The sequence below is a fragment of the Papio anubis genome, chromosome 9 (assembly GCF_008728515.1).
Source record: "Papio anubis isolate 15944 chromosome 9, Panubis1.0, whole genome shotgun sequence".
Lineage (NCBI taxonomy): Eukaryota > Metazoa > Chordata > Mammalia > Primates > Cercopithecidae > Papio > Papio anubis.
In genome coordinates, this window is record NC_044984.1 from 44280474 (window position 1) to 44297643 (window position 17170).

At 43.1% G+C, this 17170-nt stretch overlaps 1 protein-coding gene across 7 annotated transcripts in view; it reads left to right on the forward strand.

Annotated features, from left to right (window-relative positions):
- Positions 1–17170, forward strand: part of SPATS2 (spermatogenesis associated serine rich 2) — a 174608-nt gene that overhangs the window by 81963 nt on the left and 75475 nt on the right. For all 7 annotated transcript variants that reach the window (XM_017945854.3, XM_021922300.2, XM_017945851.3 and 4 more), the window contains one exon: positions 13510–13777. In XM_017945854.3, coding sequence (XP_017801343.2) covers positions 13753–13777 — 25 coding nt within the window. In that variant the 5' untranslated portion in view covers positions 13510–13752. The remainder of the gene's footprint in view (positions 1–13509; positions 13778–17170) is intronic.

Consider the following 17170-nt stretch of genomic DNA (forward strand, 5'->3'; position numbering starts at 1 on the left):
CGCTTATGGTCAGCCAGAGGTGTGTGGATAGTTTGGACCTTCTCCAATATCTGCATCATGAATGTGTGGAACATTTACCAAGGTCCCCTATAGTCTTTGTTTTCTGACACAGGGTCTCGCTCTGTTGCTTAGGCTAGAGTTCAGTGGCACAGTCATGGCTCACTGCAGCCTCAACTTCCCAAGCTCAAGCAGTGCTCCCACTTTAGACTTCTGAGCAGCTGGGACCACAGGTGTGTGCTACCATCCCTGGCTAATTTTTTAATTTTATTTTTTGTCGAGGTGGGATCTTACTCTGTTGCCAGGCTATGTTTGTTTGTTTGTTTGTGACTGGGTCTTGTTCTGTTGCCTAGGCTGATGTGCAGTGGCACAGTCATGGCTCACTGCAGCCTCGACCTCCTGGGCTCAAGCCATCCTCCCACCTCACCCTCCTGAGTAGCTGGGAGTACAGGCACACATCCCCATGCCCAGCTAATTTTTTTTACTTTTTGTAGAGACACAGTTTTGCTATGATGCCCCGGCTGGTCTTGATCTCCTGGGCTAAAGCAATCCCCCCACCTTGGCCTCCCAAAGTGCTGGGACTACAGGTATGAGCCATAGTGCCCGGGTCCCTTAGTCTTGTTTCTGGATTTCCCTTTTAAATTTCTATCCAATCTCCTGTTCTGTTGCTTGCACCAGCCATGACAGCAACCTCAGGCTAGCTGAACCCTTGGTCTTGCTTGTTTGCCACCAAGAAAGCAAACTGTTACTGCCTGTGGGCATGGGGTTTTTCTGTGCTTTGCTTCACAAGTCAGCCCCCTCTGTCAGTGAAGCTGCTGGTTTTCATGGCTTTCCCTACCTTGGTAGAACTACCGTTCCCACTCATTTAGGGGTATGTCATGGGAGCAGCCGTAGACTGCTACTGTTCTTACTGCAGGTTCAGTAGGTTTCTTGTGAATAACCACAGAGAAGATAACATTTGATAAAAGACCTGAAGGAGATTGAGGAAGTATTCCATGTAGATAACTGTGGGAAATAACATTCCTGGCAGAGGGAACACCTTCAGGGCCCTAAGGTGAGAGCATATCTAGAGTGTAAAAGGGATGATAAAGAGGCTCCAGTGTGGCTCCAGTGGAGCAAAGGTAAAGGAAGGACGGACATCAGAACAGACAAGACCGCTTAGGCCACTGTAAGGACTGGCTTTTATTTTAAATGAAATGGGGAGCTTCCCGAGAGCTTTCAGCAGCAGAATTGGGACATATGCTGTCTTATAATTTTAATAGCGGCCATAGTGAAATAGAAGTGAGAATGGCAGAATAGAAGACTCAGGATGAGAGATTCTCGTGATTTCGACAAGGGTAGTAGCAGTGGAGGTGGTGAGAAGTGGTTCAACTCTGGATGTATTTTAAAGGTGGAACAGATGGGATTCTTCTGATGGATTGGAGGTGGTAGGGAATGAACAGATTCAGGTCTTTATTGAAAGGGAAATTTCCTGTTTATTATCTGTAAATGATTTTTCTGTTCCCTTTATTGAGTCCTATAATTTTTTTTTTTTTTTTTGAGATGAAGTCTTGCTCTGTCACCTGGCTGGAGTGCAGTAGTGTAATCTCAGCTCACTGCAACCTCCACCTCCCGGGTTCAAGCAATTCTCCTGCCTCAGCTTCCCGAGTAACTGGGACTACAGGCACGTGCCACCACGCCCGGATAATTTTTTGTATTTTTAGTAGAGACGAGTTTCACCATGTTAGCCAGGATGATCTCAATCTCCTGACCTCATGATCCGCCCACCCTGGCCTCCCAAAGTGCTAGGATTACAGGCGTGAGCCACTGCGCCTGGCCAAGTCCTATAATTTCTAAGTCCTTGTATTGATTCCAGTTATTCTTAGATTGGATCATTTTTTGTTCCCTAATGTTCTATTATAATTGCTTTTCTCTGTTTTTTTCTTCTGAAGGGTTTGTTTCATTCCATTCATTCTATTTTCATCTGTGTCTATTCTGTTTCTTGCTATTTCTGACTTATTGGATCCATAATTTTTTCCAGTTTTTCTTTAACTTTGCAATCAGATTTATTTTTCTTCTATTTTTATCGTTTATTTTATAGTTTTTTTTATTATTATACTTTAAGTTCTATGGTACATGTGCACAACGTGCAGGTTTGTTACGTATGTATACTTGTGCCATGTTAGTGTGCTGCACCCATCAACTCGTCAGCACCCATCAACTCATCATTTACGTCAGGTATAACTCCCGATGCCATCCCTCCCCCGACCCCCCTCCCCATAATAGGCCCCGGTGTGTGACGCTCCCCTTCCAGAGTCCAGGTGATCTCATTGTTCAGTTCCCACCTATGAGTGAGAACATGTGGTGTTTGGTTTTCTGTTCTTGTGATAGTTTGCTGAGAATGATGGTTTCCAGCTGCATCCGTGTCCCTACAAAGGACACGAACTCATCCTTTTTTATGGCTGCATAGTATTCCATGGTGTATATATGCCACATTTTCTTCCCCCTTTCTTTCTCTTTTTTTTTTTTTTTGAGACGGAGTCTTGCTCTGTCGCCCAGGCTGGAGTGCAGTGGCCGGATCTCAGCTCACTGCAAGCTCCGCCTCCTGGGTTCACGCCATTCTCGGGCCTCAGCCTCCTGAGTAGCTGGGACTACAGGCGCCCGCCACCTCGCCCGGTTAGTGTTTTGTATTTCTTAGTAGAGACGGTGTTTCACCGTGTTAGCCAGGATGGTCTCGATCTCCTGACCTCGTGATCCACCCGTCTCGGCCTCCCAAAGTGCTGGGATTACAGGCTTGAGCCACCGCGCCCGGCCTGTGCCACATTTTCTTAATCCAGTCTGTCACTGATGGACATTTGGGTTGATTCCAAGTCTTTGCTATTGTGAATAGTGCTGCAATAAACATACATGTGCATGTGTCTTTATAGCAGCATGATTTATAATCCTTTGGGTATATACCCAGTAATGGGATGGCTGGGTCATGTGGTATTTCTAGTTCTAGATCCTTGAGGAATTGCCATATTGTTTTCCACAATGGTTGAACCAGTTTACAATCCCATCAACAGTGTAAAAGTGTTCCTATTTCTTTTTTTTTTTTTGAGACGGAGCCTCACTCTGTCGCCCAGGCTGGAGTGCAGTGGCGGGATCTCGGCTCACTGCAAGCCCCGCCTCCCGGGTTCACACCATTCTCCTGCCTCAGCCTCCCGAGTAGCTGGGACTACAGGAGCCCGCCACCGTGCCCGGCTAATTTTTTGTATTTTTAGTAGAGACGGGGTTTCACCGTGTTAGCCAGGATGGTCTCGATCTCCTGACCTCGTGATCCGCCCGCCTCGGCCTCCCAAAGTGCTGGGATTGCAGGCGTGAGCCACCGAGCCCGGCCAAGTGTTCCTATTTCTCCACATCCTCTCCAGCACCTATTGTTTCCTGACTTTTTAATGATTGCCATTCTAACTGGTGTGAGATGGTATCTCATTGTGGTTTTGATTTGCATTTCTCTGATGACCAGTGATGACGAGCATTTTTTCACGTGTCTGTGGGCTGTATGCATATCTTCTTTTGAGAAATGTCTGTTCATATCCTTTGCCCACTTTTTGATGGGGTTGTTTGTTTTTTTCTTGTAAATGTGTTTGAGTTCTTTGTAGGTTCTGGATATTAGCCCTTTGTCAGATGAGTAGATTGCAAAAATTTTCTCCCATTCTGTAGGTTGCCTGTTCACTCTGATGGTAGTTTCTTTTGCTGTGCAGAAGCTCTTTAGTTTAATTAGATCCCATTTGTCAATTTTGGCTTTTGTTGCCATTGCTTTTGATGTTTTAGACATGAAGTCCTTGCCCATGCCTATGTCCTGAATGGTATTCCCTAGGTTTTCTTCTAGGGTTTTTATGGTGTTAGGTCTAACATTTAAGTCTCTAATCCATCTTGAATTAATTTTCATATAAGGAGTAAGGAAAGGATCCAGTTTCAGCTTTCTACTCATGGCTAGCCTATTTTCCCAGCACCATTTATTAAATAGGGAATGCTTTCCCCATTTCTTGTTTTTCTCAGGTTTGTCAAAGATCAGATGGCTGTAGATGTGTGGTATTGTTTCTGAGGGCTCTGTCCTGTTCCATTGGTCTATACCTCTGTTTTGGTACCAGTCCCATGCTGTTTTGGTTACTGTAGCCTTGTAGTATAGTTTGAAGTCAGGTAGCGTGATGCCTCCAGCTTTGTTCTTTTGACTTAGGATTGTCTTGGCAATGTGGGCTCTTTTGTAGTTCCATATGAACTTTAAAGCAGTTTTTTCCAATTCTGTGAAGAAAGTCATTGGTAGCTTGATGGGGATGGCATTGAATCTATAAATTACCTTGGGCAGTATGGCCATTTTCACAATATTGATTCTTCCTATCCATGAACATAGTATGTTCTTCAATTTGTTTGTGTCCTCTTTTATTTCACTGAGCAGTGGTTTGTAGTTCTCCTTGAAGAGGTCCTTTACATCCCTTGTAAGTTGGATTCCTAGGTATTTTATTCTCTTTGAAGCAATTGTGAATGGGAGTTCATTCATGATTTGGCTCTCTGTTTGTTACTGGTGTATAAGAATGCTTGTGATTTTTGCACATTAATTTTGTATCCTGAGACTTTGCTGAAGTTGCTTATCAGCTTAAGGAGATTTTGGGCTGAGACGATGGGGTTTTCTAAATATACAATCATGTCATCTGCAAACAGGGACAATTTGACTTCTTTTCCTAACTGAATACCCTTTATTTCTTTCTCTTGCCTGATTGCCCTAGCCAGAACTTCCAACACTATGTTGAATAGGAGTGGTGAGAGAGGGCATCCCTGTCTTGTGCCAGTTTTCAAAGGGAATGCTTCCAGTTTTTGCCCATTCAGTATGATATTGGCTGTGGGTTTGTCATAAATAGTGCTTATTATTTTGAGATACATTCCATCAATACCGAATTTATTGAGAGTTTTTAGCATGAAGGGTTGAATTTTGTCAAAGGCCTTTTCTGCATCTATTGAGATAATCATGTGGTTTTTGTCTTTGGTTCTGCTTATATGCTGGATTACGTTTATTGATTTGTGTATGTTGAACCAGCCTTGCATCCCAGGGATGAAGCCCATTTGATCATGGTGGATAAGCTTTTTGATGTGCTGCTGGATTCGGCTTGCCAGTATTTTACTGAGGATTTTTGCATCGATGTTCATCAGGGATATTGGTCTAAAATTCTCTTTTTTTGTTGTGTCTCTGCCAGGCTTTGGTATCAGGATGATGTTGGCCTCATGAAATGAGTTAGGGAGGATTCCCTCTTTTTCTATTGATTGGAATAGTTTCAGAAGGAATGGTACCAGCTCCTCCTTGTACTTGTGGTAGAATTCGGCTGTGAATCCATCTGGTCCTGGACTTTTTTTGGTTGGTAGGCTATTAATGATTGCCTCAATTTCAGAGTCTGCTATTGGTCTATTCAGGGATTCCACTTCTTCCTGGTTTATTCTTGGGAGAGTGTACGTGTCCAGGAAATTATCCATTTCTTCTAGGTTTTCTAGTTTATTTGCGTAGAGGTGTTTATAGTATTCTCTGATGGTAGTTTGTATTTCTGTGGGGTCGGTGGTAATATCCCCTTCATCATTTCTTATTGCATCTATTTGATTCTTCTCTCTTTTCTTCTTTATTAGTCTTGCTAGTGGTCTATCAATTTTGTTGATCTTTTCAAAAAACCAACTCCTGGATTCATTGATTTTTTGGAGGGTTTTTTGTGTCTCTCCTTCAGTTCTTCTCTGATCTTAGTTATTTCTTGCCTTCTGCTAGCTTTTGAATGTGTTTGCTCTTGCTTCTCTAGTTCTTTTAATTGTGATGTTAGAGTGTCAATTTTAGATCTTTCCTGCTTTCTCTTGTGGGCATTTAGTGCTATAAATTTCCCTCTACACACTGCTTTAAATGTGTCCCAGAGATTCTGGTAAGTTGTATCTTTGTTCTCATTGGTTTCAAAGAACATCTTTATTTCTGCCTTCATTTCGTTATGTACCTAGTAGTCATTCAGGATCAGGTTGTTCATTTTCCATGTAGTTGAGCGGTTTTGATTGAGTTTCTTAGTCCTGAGTTCTAGTTTGATTGCACTGTGGTCTGAGAGACAGTTTGTTATACCTTCTGTTCTTTTACATTTGCTGAGGAGTGCTTTACTTCCAACTATGTGGTCAATTTTGGAATAAGTGCAATGTGGTGCTGAGAAGAATGTATATTCTGTTGATTTGGGGTGGAGACTTCTGTAGATGTCTATTAGGTCCGCTTGGTGCAGAGTTGAGTTCAATTCCTGGATATCCTTGTTAACGTTCTGTCTCGTTGATCTGTCTAATGTTGACAGTGGGGTGTTGAAGTCTCCCATTATTATTGTATGGGAGTCTAAGTCTCTTTGTAAGTCTCTAAGGACTTGCTTTATGAATCTGGGTGCTCCTGTATTAGGCACATATACATTTAGGATAGTTAGCTCTTCCTGTTGAATTGATTCCTTTACCATTATGTAATGGCCTTCTTTGTCTCTTTTGATCTTTGATGGTTTAAAGTCTGTTTTATCAGAGACTAGGATTGCAACCCCTGCTTTTTTTTGTTCTCCATTTGCTTGCTAGATCTTCCTCCATCCCTTTATTTTGAGCCTCTGTGTGTCTCTGCATGTGAGATGGGTCTCCTGAATACAGCAAACTGATGGGTCTTGACTCTTTATCCAGTTTGCCAGTCTGTGTCTTTTAATTGGACCATTTAGTCCATTTACATTTAAGGTTAATATTGTTATGTGTGAACTTGATCCTGTCATTGTGATATTAGCTGGTTATTTTGCTCGTTAGTTGATGCAGTTTCTTCCTAGCATTGATGGTCTTTACATTTTGGCATGTTTTTGCAATGGCTGGTACTGGTTGTTCCTTTCCATGTTTAGTGCTTCCTTCAGGATCTCTTGTAGGGCAGGCCTGGTGGTGACAAAATCTCTAAGCATTTGCTTGTCTGTAAAGGATTTTGTTTCTCCTTCACTGATGAAACTTAGTTTGGCTGGATATGAAATTCTGGGTTGAAAATTCTTTTCTTTAAGAATGTTGAATATTGGCCCCCACTCTCTTCTGGCTTGTAGAGTTTCTGCCAAGAGCTCTGCTGTTAGTCTGATGGGCTTCCCTTTGTGGGTAACCCGACCTTTCTCTCTGGCTGCCCTTAACATTTTTTCCTTCATTTCAACTTTAGTGAATCTGACAATTGCGTGTCTTGGAGTTGCTCTTCTCAAGGAGTATCTTTGTGGCGTTCTTTGTATTTCCTGAATTTGAATGTTGGCCTGCCTTACTAGGTTGGGGAAGTTCTCCTGGATGATATCCTGAAGAGTTTTTCCAACTTGATTCCATTTTCCCCCTCACTCTCAGGCACACCAATCAGACATAGATTTGGTCTTTTCACATAATCCCATATTTCTTGGAGGCTTTGTTCATGTCTTTTTTTTTTTGAGATGGAGTCTCGCTCTGTCGCCCAGGTTGGAGTGCAGTGGCGCGATCTCGGCTCACTGCAAGCTCCGCCTCCCGGGTTTACGCCATTCTCCTGCCTCAGCCTCCCGAGTAGCTGGGACTACAGGCGCCTGCCACCTCGCCCGGCTAGTTTTTTTTTTTGTATTTTTGTAGAGACGGGGTTTCACTGTGTTAGCCAGGATGGTCTCGATCTCCTGACCTCGTGATCCGCCCGTCTTGGCCTCCCAAAGTGCTGGGATTACAGGCTTGAGCCACCGCGCCCGGCCTGTTCATTTCTTTTTCCTTTTTTTTCTCTAGACTTCTCGCTTCATTTCATTCATTTGATCTTCAATCAGTGATACTCTTTCTTCCAGTTGATCCAGTCGGAAGCTTGTGCATTTGTCACATATTTCTTGTGTCATGGTTTTTATCTCTGTCAGTTCGTTTATGGCCTTCTCTGCATTGATTATTCTAGTTATCCATTCTTCCATTCTTTTTTCAAGATTTTTAGTTTCTTTGCGCTGGGTATGTAGTTCCTCCTTTAGCTCTGAGAAGTTTGATCGACTGAAGCCTTCTTCTCTCAACTCGTCAAAGTCATTCTCCATCCAGCTTTGATCCGTTGCTGGTGATGAGCTGCGTTCCTTTGGAGGGGGAGGTGCGCTCTGATTTTTTGAATTTCCAGCTTTTCTGCCCTGCTTTTTCTCCATCTTTGTGGTTTTATCTGCCTTTTGTCTTTGATACTGGTGACGTACTGATGGGATTTTGGTGTGGGTGTCCTTTCTGTTTGTTAGTTTTCCTTCTAACAGTAAGGATCCTCAGCTGTAGGTCTGTTGGAGATTGCTTGAGGTCCACTCCAGACCCTGTTTGCCTGGGTGTCAGCAGCAGAGGCTGCAGAAGATAGAATATTGCTAAACAGCGAGTGCTGCTGTCTGATTCTTGCTCTGGAAGCTTCGTCTCAGGGGTGTACCCCGCCATGTGAGGTGTGAGGTGTCAGTCTGCACCTAGTGGAGGATGTCTCCCAGTTAAGCTACTCAGGGGTCAGGGACCCACTTGAGCAGGCAGTCTGTCCGTTCTCAGATCTCAACCTCCGTGCTGGGAGATCCACTGCTCTCTTCAAAGCTATCAGGCAGAGTCATTAACATCTGCAGAGGTTTTTGCTGCTTTTTGTTAACTATGCCCTGTCCCTAGAGGTAGAGTCTACAGAGACAGGCAGGCCTCCCTGAGCTGTGGTGGGCTCCACCCAGTTCGAGCTTCTGCGCGGCTTTGTTTACCTACTGAAGCCTCAGCAATGGCGGGCACCCCTCCCCCAGCCTCGCTGCCGTCTTGCAGTTAGATCTCAGACTGCTGTGCTAGCAATGAGGGAGGCTCCGTGGGCGTGGAACCCTCCGGGCCAGGTGTGGGATATAATCTCCTGGTGTGCCGTTTGCTAAGACTCTTGGTAAAGCACAGTATTAGGGTAGGAGTTACCCGATTTTCCAGGTGTTGTGTGTCTCAGTTTCCCTTGGCTAGGAAAAGGGATTCCCTTCCTCTTTGTACTTCCCAGGTGAGGCGATGCCTCGCCCTGCTTCAGCTCTCGCTGGTCGGGCTGCATGAGCTGACCAGCACCAATTGTCCAGCACTTCCCAGTGAGATGAACCCGGTACCTCAGTTGAAAATGCAGAAATCACCCGTCTTCTGTGTCGCTCACTCTGGGAGCTGGAGGCTGGAGCTGTTCCTATTTGGCCATCTTACTCCCGACCTATAGTTTTTTTAAAATTCAACTTGAATTCACATTCTCATTTGAAATATTCAAATAAGTATTCAAGGAGGAACCTACTTTTGGTTTGAGGGCTTATATTGTTTTCCAGATTGGGTTCTTCATCTGTTGCATGGAAATTTCTTCTCTCATTGTATTTCTCTTTTTTTATAGTAGGTTTGATAGTTGCTATGTCATTTTTGTTTATCTTCATGTTACATGTGGATAGCTCTGTTTACACCTTTTTGTTTGTAGCTACAGAGTATAGATGAAATATCCTTGATATGTTTCTAGTCTTCTTTGGGACCTATCTCACCCACCCCTGCTCATCCACTATGGTTAGTTGTCGATTGTTGCTTTCATCCTCTTTTCATTTTTCTTTTTCTTTTTCTTTTCTTTTTTTGACATGGAGTTTTGCTCTTGTTGCCCAGGCTGGAATGCAATGGTGTGATCTTGGCTCACTGCAACCTCCACCTCCCAGGTCCAAGCAATTCTCCTTCTTCAGCCTCCCGAGTAGCTGGGATTACAGGCATGCACCACCATGCCCAGCTAATTTTGTGTTTTTAGTAGAGGTGGGGTTTCACCATGTTGGTCAGACTGGTCTACCTCAGGTGATCCACCTGCTTCGGCCTCCCAAAGTGCTGGGATTACAGGCGTGGGCCACCATGCCTGGCCTCATCCTCTTTAACCTGAGGACATGTGCTGTTGAGAAGCTTGCCACTGAAGGGTTCAGTTATTTTTGGCAGATCTGAGTTCTGTTCTTTTTTCTAAAATCTTTTTAAGTGTGCCGTATCCAGGGGTATATTCCATGTATTTCCGTAGGCTTTGGCTGGTTCTCTCAACTTGGCTCAGTGTTCTGGAAGATGGTAAGTTTCAAATACTCACACTGCTTTTCCTGAGGTCCCACTGTGGTTTGTAGAAGTTCTTAATCTTGATGAAATATTTTTAAAACTTTCACAGAATTGCCTCTTTACTCTTCAGTCTCTTCTTTTCAAATTGGAAAATATTTCTTATAAGCGTACTCTCCTTTCCTTCTTGCATTTCATTTTGTAAACGTTTTTCCAGTCAGGTGTCCAGGTATAAGAGTTCTATCATCCTATGCTTTAAAAATTATTATTTTTCGTCCGGGCTTAGTGGCTCATGCCTGTAATCCGAGCACTTTGGGAGGCCGAGGCAGGTGGATCACGAGGTCAGGAGATCGAAACCATCCTGGCTAACACGGTGAAACCCCATCTCTACTAAAAATACAAAAAATTAGCCGGGCGCAGTGGCGGGCACCTGTAGTCCCAGCTACTCAGAAGGCTGAGGCAGGAGGATGGCGTGAACCCTTAGGTGAAGCTTGCAGTGAGCCGAGATCACGCCACTGCAGTCCAGCCTGGGCCAAAGAGCGAGACTCCGTCTCAAAAAAAAAAAAAAAAATTTCAGCTAAACATGATGGCTCATGCCTGTAATCCCACACTTTAGGAGGCCAAGGCAGATGGATTACTGGAGGTCAGGACTTCAGGACCAGCCTGGCCAACATGGCGAAACCCTGTCTCTACTAAAAATACAAAAAGTAGTCGGGTATGGTGGCAGGTGCCTGTAGTCCCAGCTCGTTGGGAGGGTGAGACAGGATAATCGCTTGAACCCAGGAGGCGAAGGTTGCAGTGAGCCAAGATGGCACCATTGCACTCTAGCCTGGGCAACAAGAGCATGACTCTGTCTCTAGAGAAAAAAAAAAAAAAAAAAAAAAATTGGCCATGCGCGGTGGCTCACGCCTGTAATCCTAGCACTTTGGGAGGCTGAGGCGGGCAGATCACTTGAGGTCAGGAGTTCAAGGCCAGCCTGGCCAACATAGTGAGCCCCCATCTCTACTAAAAATACAAAAAGTAGCTGGGCGTGGTGGCGGATGCCTATAATCCCACCTACTCGGGAGGTTGAGGCAGGAGAATCACTTGAACCCGAGAGGTGGAGGTTGCAGGTTCCATCTATTTATTTATTTATTTATTTATTTATTTATTTATTTATTTATTTTAATTGTTAGCTCATCTCTGCTGGCAGGAACTTATGGGTTTTTTTACCCAGGAATCTTGGGCATGTATATTTAAAATGTTTACTAATATAGAAAAACAACATTTGTATGTTTGTAATTTAAAGGAGCTTCCTGCAGTATGGACTAATCTCATTTTGATGTTTCAGTTTTCCATGTTAAAATTCCTTTGCACTTCCCTCCTTTCATGTGAAAAAACATTTTAAATGGTTTGTTTTCAAGGCATGATAAATCTAAGTACTGGCAGCTGGCCTGCAAATGTAACAAACCACACAGCTCATGCGCCTAGGAGGTCACACTAAGTGAAGCGAATGTAGAGGAGGGATCCGCCCATAAAAGGGAAGAAAGTTTCGTTATTGAGAAATCAAAACTTAAGAGGGGAAGGGAATGGGGTATAACCTTATAAGGGGGATAATAAACTTTGGCAACGTCTGGGAAGATTGTCACCCCACAGTACTTAACCACTGAGGAACTGGCGGAGGGACTTGTACGCTAAGAGATAAATTACCTGTTGTGACTGTCCCAGTGTGCTTGCCCACCAAGCACCTGATCTTGCAAGATCATTATTATTATTATTTACTTATTTATTTTTTTGAGATGGAGTTTCGCTCTTGTCGCCCAGGCTGGATTGCAATGGCGCGATCTTGGCTCACCACAACCTCTGCCTCCTGGGTTCAAGTGATTCTCCTGCCTCAGCCTCCTGAGTAGCTGGGATTACAGGCATGTACCACTACGCCCAGCTAATTTTGTATTTTTGGTAGACACGGGGTTTCTCCATGTTGGTCAGGCTGGTCTTGCACTCCCAACCTCAGGTGATCTGCCTGCCTCAGCCTCCCAAAGTGCTGGGCTTACAGGCATGAGCCACTGCACCTGGCTAGACCATTATTAAAAAGTCTCACATTTGCTGTTTTTCGAGCCTCTAAGTCCGTTCTTTGGGTTTGTACGGTGAGTGTGTTTCTCAACATTTCACATCCCACCCCCATATATTTTTTACAGCTGTATTTGAGCTGGGAAACCTGAGAAGAGGTTAGTTATAAAAAATTCTAGGCCAGGCGGGGTGGCTCAAGCCTGTAATCCCAGCATTTTGGGAGGCCGAGACGGGCAGATCACGAGGTCAGGAGATCGAGACCATCCTGGCGAACACGGTGAAACCCCGTCTCTACTAAAAAAATACAAAAAACTAGCTGGGCGAGCTGGTGGGCACCTATAGTCCCAGCTACTCGGGAGGCTGAGGCAGGAGAATGGTGTAAACCTGGGAGGCGGAGCTTACAGTGAGCTGAGATCCGGCCACTGCATTCCAGCCTGGGTGACAGAGCGAGACTCCGTCTCAAAAAAAAAAAAAAGAAAAGAGATTATAGGGTCACACCTGTAATCCCAGCACTTTCAGAGGCCAAGGCAGGCAGATCACAAGGTCAGGAGCTTGAGACCAGCCTGGTCAAGAGACCAGCCTAGCTAATATGGTGAAACATCATCTTTACTAAAAAAAAAAAAAAAAAAAAAAAAAAATACAAAAAATTAACCAGGTGTGGTGGTGGGTGCCTGTAATCCCAGCTACTCAGGACGCTGAGGCAGGAGAATCGCTTGAACCCGGGAGGCGGAGGTTGCAGTGAGCCGAGATCACACCATTGCACTCCAGCCTGGGCAACAAGAGCGAAACTCCAACTCAAACAAAAAACAAAACAAAAAGAAATTCTAGAGGAAGAGAATAGACCCTTGATTTGGATGGGAAGATCAGATGGCTCATGCCTATAATCCCAGAACTCTGGGAGGCCAAAGCAGATGGATCACGAGGTGAAGAGATGAGACCATCCTGATCAATTTGGTGAAACCCCGCCTCTACTAAAAATACAAAAATTAGCTGGGCGTGGTGTCGCACGCCTGTAGTTCCAGCTACTGGGGAGGCTGAGGCAGGAGAATCACTTGAACCTGGGAGGCAGAGGTTGCAGTGAGACAAGATCACGCCACTGTACTCCAGCCTGGCGACAGAGCAAGACTTCATCTCAAAAAAAAAAAAAAGAAAGATCTTGGGGAGTGGTAAGAGGTAACATTTTAGTTTGCGAAGCAGAGATGGGGATGTTTCAGATGGATACAAAAGATAAGAAGACTAAGAGAACATACTTTCTAAACTAAGGGGATAATCTGATTCTAAGATTAAGTTTTCTTAAGAAAAATTCTGCTTTTCAGCAGCTACATTGTTTCTATAGTACTTAAAACTAGTTTTGTACAGAGAAATACAAAAGAAACCTTGTGGATATCTCAGAAATTTTGTACAGATAGTCATTACTGTAATAGTATATGTGTGTGTTTTTCCCTCCAGAATCTCCCTGGAAAAGAAGACATGAATATCTGCAATGATACTTCCTGATAAGAAGTCAATACAAGAAAAGGAAAGGAAATTGACAGCTAGTGAGCAGAATTTCCAACAGCAGGATTTCGTATTTTTTGCTTCCAACTACACACTTCCATTGCCCACTTTTAAATCAGAGATACCTACACTCAAAATCCAGACAAGGCAAAAGGATACTTTTCTTGTATATTTTTTGAGATTGAAGAAACGGCAATGTCCAGGAAACAGAGCCAGAAGGGTAAGATACATGTGGGCATAAATTGTTAAAAGCATAGTTGTAATGATCCCCATTTATAGCTGTATATTTAAAAACTGTCCTAATGTGTTTTGAATGGTTTTACAAGTATATATGGATATTAGATTACAGCTTTGTGTATTACCAGTCTGAGAATTAATTCATATAACAATAGCTTTTCTACTCACACAAACTTATCAAATTGTGATATACTTACTATCTTGAAGATGCATTTTTGAATACTGAACATATGTTACGGAGATGTGGTAAGAGGGCTAGCTTGTTGCAGGATGTTCTATGTTGTTTGAGTTGACATTTTTCTAGAGAAAGGCAGTGGAGCAAGAGTAAATGCTTCTGGTTTTTGTTTCCTTCTTTAGCTTTCCTTCCAGGATTGTTCCTCTAGCTTCTTATCTAAAGTGAAATACAGGGTGCAGAGTCAGGAAATAGAAGGGTAGTTATAATGGAGGGAAGGACAACAAAGATTCTGCAAAACCTTTTTCTACTTTTCTAGAAAGCTGCAAAAATTTAAAGGGACAAAGTGAACAATAGCACTAGAACTATTGTACGTAACTGGTATGTATTGATTAAAAGAATGATCATAGATATCCTGGCATTTTCCCCTCATTCAATTTAATTTCCAGTTCAAAGTTAATGTTCTTTAATTCAAAACAAAGCTTCATAGATCCAGGTCTCACATGTTAAATATGAAGAAAATGCTTTTAAAGCTGATTTTGACTTGGTAATTCAAAAACCTCATAAGAAAGTAAATAAACCAGATTTGTGGTTTCGAAAGTTGTAGTTTCATTGTGTAGTAAATCTATAGGAAGAATCTGAGCTCTAGGGAATGCTTAGATCACTAAAGCTGAACTGTTCTGTGGAATGAAATTTACCAACGGAAAAGTTTTTTTTTTATAACTAAAGTTTGTTTTTTCTTAGTTGTTATAATTCAGTTTGTTTTTTTCCCAGTTATGCTTGAAACATTGAGCATCTGTTTTTGCCCTGCAAATGAGAAATAGTATAGTAAAAATAGGGTTCTGGAAAAGTTGAGCATTTAATTTTTCCTAAAAAAAAGTTAACTTCAGCAAATTGCTTTGACCTTTTTAAAATGAGAGAGTCTTTATTTCATGTCTGTGTTTTGCCAGAGCTGTAAAAAAAGTATCATTGTGAAGCAGGATATTTCCCTGACCCCTTTGCAGGAGTCTCTCCTTTGCTCAGCCTGCCTCTCTCAACTCCTCATGGGAAGGAGAGTGTGGGTGAACAAGGCAGGAACTGGAGGGCTTAAGTGCTGCAACCAGCTGGCTGCTGTGGCAGCGTCCAGGCTGTGGGGTGCCTGTGACTCCCAAGGCTCCAGAGGGCATGTTATAGTGTTCTTTTCGCTCTGCCATCTGTGGACGGCTTAAGTGTTAACAGCTCAGTGGGCCCTTTGCCCCGTTGTGTGGGGTGGCTGCCCTCTGCCAGCAAGGGCAAAGGGCCAGTGTGACAGCCTTTTGTATCAGCACTCGTGGCTCCTGAGCTCTTGTCTGGCATCCAGGAAAAATGAGGTCACACGAATGAATTAAAGGATGGTAAATGCAGGAGATTTTATTGCTGATGAAAGTGGCTTTTAGCAGGAAGGGGAGCTGAAAAGGGGCTGGTGGGGTGGGGGTAGGTAATCTTTCCCTGAAGTCCAGCTGTCTCCAGCTAAATTTTTCTCCAAAGTTACACCATCAAGCTGTCCCTCTAAAGTCAACCTGCTTCTCTCCAGCATCCTGACGTCCAGCTGGTTCTCTCTGCTGGCTGAGTCTGGGGTCTTTATAGGCACAGAATGGGGCAAGGCAGGGCCATGGGTGGTTTAGGAAAACATTCAAACAGGAAAACAGGGATATAAGTTCTCACTTTGGGCCGAGGTTTCAGGCATTTTGGCTTGAGGGTGGGGTTTTCACCGGTGACCCACCCTTTTCTGCCTAGAATTTCTTTGCCTCCTGTCCCCATCAGTTGCTTTTTGTAACTGGTATCTAATTACTATAAAATGAATTTAAATATTACTATAAAATGAATTTAAATTTTAGACTATAACATAGACACTAAGTGCTTACCAGTTTTGGTTGAACTTAGCCTAGATTTACACTTAATTGGAAACAAAGTAAAGCTTACATGTTGTTGGGACTTTCTCTGAAACAAATCTATTCATGTAATTCATTTGCATGTCTGATATTTGGTCCCATGAAATATATAATATTACAATATTCCATTTATTCATTTATATGTTTAAAGTTTCATTGCTTTGGGTTTTAGTAGTCTAATCTGTAAATATACTGACTTTATCTACTTGATTATACTACATTAAAAAGAAGGGTCGGCCAGGTGCGGTGGCTCACGTCTGTAATTCCAGCACTTTGGGAGACCAAGGTAGGTGGATCACAAGGTCAGGAGTTCGAGACCAGCCTGGCCAAGATGGTGAAACCCCATCTCTACTAAAAATAAAAAAATTAGCTGGGCGTGGTGGCACACGCCTGTAGTCCCAGCTACTCGGGAGGCTAAGGCAGGAGAATCCCCTGAACCCAGGAGGTGGAGGTTGCAGTGAGCTGAGATCACACCACTGCACTCTAGCCTGGGTGACAGAGCGAGACTCCATCTCAAAAAAAAAAAGGGTCTATGGTAGTCATTGTTCTTGGTGGTATTTCATTTGTAGACTCTTATTTTATAATGAGTTATGCTTTTATTCAGCAATAGACCATGTTTTCATATTTTCCTTTTGTCAGTAATACTTGTAAATTCCTTATTTAATGAAATACTTAGTGGAGTTAAACTTTAACAGCTTAAATTAAGTCAGTTTCAGTTAAAACTATTGATTACTCCAAGCCTATTAGCCAATACCTAGCGGAAGTCAGAGCTGTGCTTCTTAAGAGTATGGTCTGTAGACCCTATTCCTGTCTGTGAACTGGAGAAGTATATAGAAATGAAGTGTGTTTAAGAACTCTTTGATAGTGATTTGACAGTGTGGCAACATCTCAGCCCTTTTAAAAACAGTTTTATTGAGGTATAATTTAAATACCTTAAAATGTGCCCAAGTGTATAATTTGATTATTTTTAGTAAATTTATGGAGTTGTGCACCATCACCAAAATCTTGTTTTAAAACACTTTCTGACTGGGTATGGTAGCTAAAGCCTATAATCTCAGCACTTAGGGAGGCTGAGGCAGGAGAATGACTTGAAGCCAGAAGTTCGAGATCAGCCTGGACAACATAGTAAGACTGTCTTAACTGGGCATGGTGGCTCATGCCTGTAATCCCAGCACTTTGGGAGGCCAAGGCGGACGGATCACCTGAGTTTGGGAGTTCCAGTCTAGCCTGACCAACATGGAGAAACCCCATCTCTGCTAAAAAAAAAAAAAAAAAAAAAAAAAAATTAGTTGGG